This window comes from Ammodytes marinus (assembly GCF_949987685.1).
Source record: "Ammodytes marinus genome assembly, chromosome: 23".
NCBI lineage: Eukaryota > Metazoa > Chordata > Actinopteri > Uranoscopiformes > Ammodytidae > Ammodytes > Ammodytes marinus.
In genome coordinates this window covers 20,114,647-20,119,646 of record NC_137227.1, presented here as the reverse complement: position 1 = coordinate 20,119,646, position 5,000 = coordinate 20,114,647, and the positions used below count along the sequence as shown (strand labels likewise).

The 5,000-nt window shown below is 38.4% G+C and overlaps 1 protein-coding gene across 1 annotated transcript in view; it reads right to left on the bottom strand.

Moving 5' to 3' along the window:
- The window catches only part of abcg2a (ATP-binding cassette, sub-family G (WHITE), member 2a), a gene marked incomplete at both ends in the record, with an annotated part of 23,188 nt that extends 18,787 nt beyond the window's left edge, over positions 1–4,401 (bottom strand). The window contains 2 exons of the mRNA XM_080051825.1: positions 3,714–3,847; positions 4,372–4,401. Of these exons, the coding sequence (XP_079907951.1) occupies positions 3,714–3,847; positions 4,372–4,401 (164 nt within the window). The remainder of the gene's footprint in view (positions 1–3,713; positions 3,848–4,371) is intronic.
- Between the last annotated feature and the right edge of the window lie 599 nt (positions 4,402–5,000).

Below are 5,000 nucleotides of genomic sequence, written 5' to 3'. Positions count from 1 at the left end.
GAGAGAGAGACACACACACACACAAACACACATAAACAGACACATACGCACAGAGAGCGAGAGAGAGACACACACACACAGAGACACCCACACACACACACCCCAACACGCACAGAGAGAGAGAGAGAGAGACACACACACACACACACACACATAAACACACACACACGCCCAACAGTAAAACACAAGATAAAGCACCTGTCATATAAAGCTTATATGCACATGCTGCACTTTGACCGATTACTCTTTTCATAACAGTTTTCATAACATCCGTACATAATCAACATGTTATACAAGAACATATACGAGTTCCTTTTGAATCCTTGGGGCAATGGAAGAAATATTTGGGTTTTAGTTTCTTATAGAATATCTAGTTTTTATGAGATGTGTACTTTTAAAAAAAAAGGAGAATTTAAAAGGTGCAGTCAGTGATTCTGGAGAACGCCTGTTGTCATAATCAGTGAATATCTCCTCATGATCCACTACCTGTCTGTACTGTGTGTGCGCTGAAAAAAGACCCAGAGTTTAATACACAGCCTAGGCTCTGTAAACTGGTATGAAGGCAAAGGGTAGGTCAATAAAGGGGCTTACAGTAGCTAGCAACATGCCAGTTTACAGAGCCTAGGCTGTTAACACTTTTTTTTTTCAGCACACACACACACAGTACAGACAGGTAGCGGATCACGAGGAGATATTCACTGATTTTGACAAAAAGTGATTTTGACAACAAGCGTTCTCCAGAATCACTGACTACACCTTTAATACACAGATGGATTCACCCTGTTGAAACTATCAACGTGTGTACACAATTTCAGGGCAAACGATCCAACAGTTGTTGAGATATTTGAGTCTAGATCAAAATGGAGACAGACAGACAGACAGACAGACAGACAGACAGACAGACAGACAGACAGACAGACAGACAGACAGACAGACAGACAGACAGACAGACAGACAGACAGACAGACAGACAGACAGACAGACAGACACACACACACACACACACACACACACACACACAGACATAGCCTTAGGTAATGCCATAGTGCCTTGCTGCTAGCTAACTTATAAATATGGTTAAACATATTTCAAATCCCCTACAGCCATCAATAGACGCATTTTGACATTATTTGTTCAGGCCGATATTCTTCTGTGATATTTTTCACAGGTATGAAAGCAGCTCCGCATCCTGTTACTGTGTTTGCTGGTTTAGACTGGGACTCATTGTTTAAGTGTGTGTGTGTGTGTGTGTGTGTGTGTGTGTGTGTGTGTGTGTGTGTGTGTGTGTGTGTGTGTGTGTGTGTGTGTGTGTGTGTGTGTGTGTGTGTGTGTGTTAGCGGCAAAATGGGGACCTGAGTTCCTTGACAAAAGCAAACTTCCTTCCTTTTCCTTCAAACCTGAATGAGTTTGTTTGTGTGTGTGTGTGTGTGTGTGTGTGCTGTATTAATGTGTGTGTGTGTGTGTGTGTGTGTGTGTGTGTGTGTGTGTGTGTGTGCTGTAACGTTCTCCTCTATAGGCGGTCTCTCTCTGTTTGCACGTAGACAAACATCACACACAATAACTCCACATGAAAACTTAAACACTTGAATAATGTCTTTAAAGTCATTGTATTAGGCAGGACACACACACACACACACACACACACACACACACACACACACACAGACACACACACACACACACACACACACACACACACACACACACACCCTTTTACATAACCATCAGAGTATCTTTCATGTTTTTCTGTTCTGTGAGCCTGCTTTTTTTTCAAGCAATGGTATACGATTATTGTCTATGTTGCTTCCATAACAACATGTCTCCTTTCACATATATATTCAATAAAACAATTTTCTTAAATCTGGAGAAAGCTCGAATTTTTTTCTATAAATCGCTGTGTAAAATGTTGTCCCGGCCGGCAAGGCACAATTGTGAGTTCTCAAAACACTTTTGCACCTCAAAAATGCCTTGATAGTTTTTCAGTTTTCCTTTCAACCTTCGACCTCCAAAATCTACTCAGTTCATCCTTGACTCAATCCCTGCGTTCCAATCCCCATACTTCCCTACTATTTAGTACGCCAGAAATATTTAGGATGTCCCAATACATACACGTCAATTGTAGTATGCTGAAAATACATAGTTGCCCCACTAACTCCAATAGCATTTTGGAGTATTTGTCTTTATTCTTGACATTTCTCAACATAATGAAAATAAATCTTCCTTATCTGATTTTTCTTCTCTCCTGTCTGTGGCCCTAAAACTCTTCTGTACTTTAGTATGTAGTGTAGTAAAAAGACTAAAACTCTTCTGTTCTTTAGTATGTAGTGTAGTAAAAAGACTAAAACTCTTCTGTACTTTAGTATGTAGTGTAGTAAAAAGACTAAAACTCTTCTGTACTTTAGTATGTATTGTAGTAAAAAGACTAAAACTCTTCTGTACTTTAGTATGTAGTGTGGTAAAAAGAAAGAGTATGTGATTTGGAACGCAGGGAGAGTTGACATTTGCGCAAAGTTTGAAGAAACTCCCTCAAGAGCGTTCAGGAGATATTTGCGATCACAATGATGTCCTACAACTTCTCACTTGAGGTCGGTTGCCTCGCTGCTGTCTCAATGGTAGGGAAAACATTGACCCTGCGTTCCAAATCTCATACTCTTTCTTTTTACTACACTACATACTAAAGTACAGAAGAGTTTTAGTCTTTTTACTACACTACATACTAAAGTACAGAAGAGTTTCAGTCTTTTTACCACACTACATACTAAAGTACAGAAGAGTTTTAGTCTTTTTACTACACTACATACTAAAGTACAGAAGAGTTTTAGTCTTTTTACTACACTACATACTAAAGTACAGAAGAGTTTTAGTCTTTTTACTACACTACATGCTAAAGTACAGAAGAGTTTTAGGGCCACAGACAGGAGAGAGAGAAAAAGAAATCAGATAAGGAAGATTTTTTTTCATTATGTCAAGAAATGTCAAGAATAAAGCCGAATTCTCCAAAATGCTATTGGAGTTCACATATATAGCATTTTGGAGTATTCGTCTTTATTCTTGACATTTCTCGACATAATGAAAAGGAATAATCTTGCTCATCTGATTTTTTCTCTCTCCTCTGTGGCCCTAAAACTCTTCTGTACTTTAGTATGTAGTGTAGTAAAAAGACTAAAACTCTTCTGTACTGTAGTATGAAGTGTAGTAAAAAGACTAAAACTCTTCTGTACTTTAGTATGTAGTGTAGTGAAAAGACTAAAACTCTTCTGTACTTTAGTATGTAGTGTAGTAAAAAGACTAAAACTCTTCTGTACTTTAGTATGTGTAATAAAAAGACTAAAACTCTTCTGTACTTTAGTATGTAGTGTAGTAAAAAGACTAAAACTCTTCTGTACTTTAGTATGTAGTGTAGTAAAAAGACTAAAACTCTTCTGTACTTTAGTATGTAGTGTAGTAAAAAGACTAAAACTCTTCTGTACTTTAGTATGTAGTGCAGTGAAAAAGAAAAAGTATTTGGAACGCAGGGAGAGTTGACATTTGCGCAAAGTTTGAAGAAACTCCCTCAAAGCGTTCTGGAGATATTGCGTTAATTTTTTTTTTGTGAAAACATAATTTTTGTTTATTGTATTTCCATGCTTTTCATTTTGTTTTGTATGTTGATATGTCTGAAATAAATTGAATCAAATCAAATCAAAAACAGCAGAATAAAGCGTTGAACTCACTTGAGGTCGATGAGTATGTCCTTGGTGGAAGGTTTCTTGAGGCAGAGGCAGCCCCCGCCCTGCTTCACCTTGTAGTGGATGTTATGGAAGCTCACGTTAGCCCCGCGCTTCAGCTGTCTGCCCGAATCTGAAGACTGACATATGAATTTTATTAGACATATAGCGAAATTGGACTGTTTTATTCAAAATATGCCTAAAAATTTGGGGTGACTGTGGCTCAGTTGGTAGAGCGGGTCGGCTGATGTTCAAAGGGTTGGAGGTTCGATCCCCGCCCCGGCCACCTGTGTCATGGTTGTTGTGTCCTTGGGCAAGACACTTCACCCACCTTGCCTCGTAGTGTGAATGTCGATAGTTAGTCTGCTGCTATCGGTGTGTGAATGTGTGTGTGAATGGTAACGTGGGAAAGGAAAACAGGTCTCCCTTGCAAAAGAGTCTTCGGACTCAATGGGATTTACCTGTAGAAATAAAGGTTAAAAAAAATAAAAAAAATCCTGAATTCACAAATCTAATTTAGTATCTAATTTCACTGCTACACAAAACTGATTAAAATGTGATAATTAAAGGAAATATTTTTTTTTTTATTTCAATACGTAACATGTATTGAGCAGATGGACTGAGATATTTCCAAGATGTCTGCCGTTGCCATGGAGAGAGTTACCTGGTGTTTGGTGTCTCCGTTCAGGTCCATGGTCACTCTCTTCCTCTCCTCCTAAAACACTAACGGACATGTATCATTATTATACAGTGTGTGTGTGTGTGTGTGTGTGTGTGTGTGTGTGTGTGTGTGTGTGTGTGTGTGTCTGTCTGTCTGTCTGTCTGTCTGTCTGTCTGTCTGTCTGTATGTCTGTCTGTCTGTCTGTCTGTCTGTTAAAACTCCCAAGAGAAATATTGTACATTCAAGATTTTCAACTCACATGCCGATTTTGAACTTTTCTTATACTTAACTTCAAAGGTTTGGACTCCACGTGAAAGATCCAAAAACTGCCATAAACTTCTCAATTTTAAATGACAAAAATGTCCCGTGTGTAAAAAGGGGCATGTTTTAATATCACGGCCATTACAGAATATAATCAGACATTGTGTGAGGTCAAGGATTTTATTTAAAAGAATTGTAAAGTTTGTCATTTTTACAGCATATGCAACGTTCTCTCATTATAAGCCAACACTGGAAAAAAAAGATGCATTGGATTTACTCAATTCAATAGTGGACAGTGGTTGCACACAAAATATTTGCTTTGGCTGCAACCTACCGAATCATGTTAACTCAACACAACCGAATCATGTTAA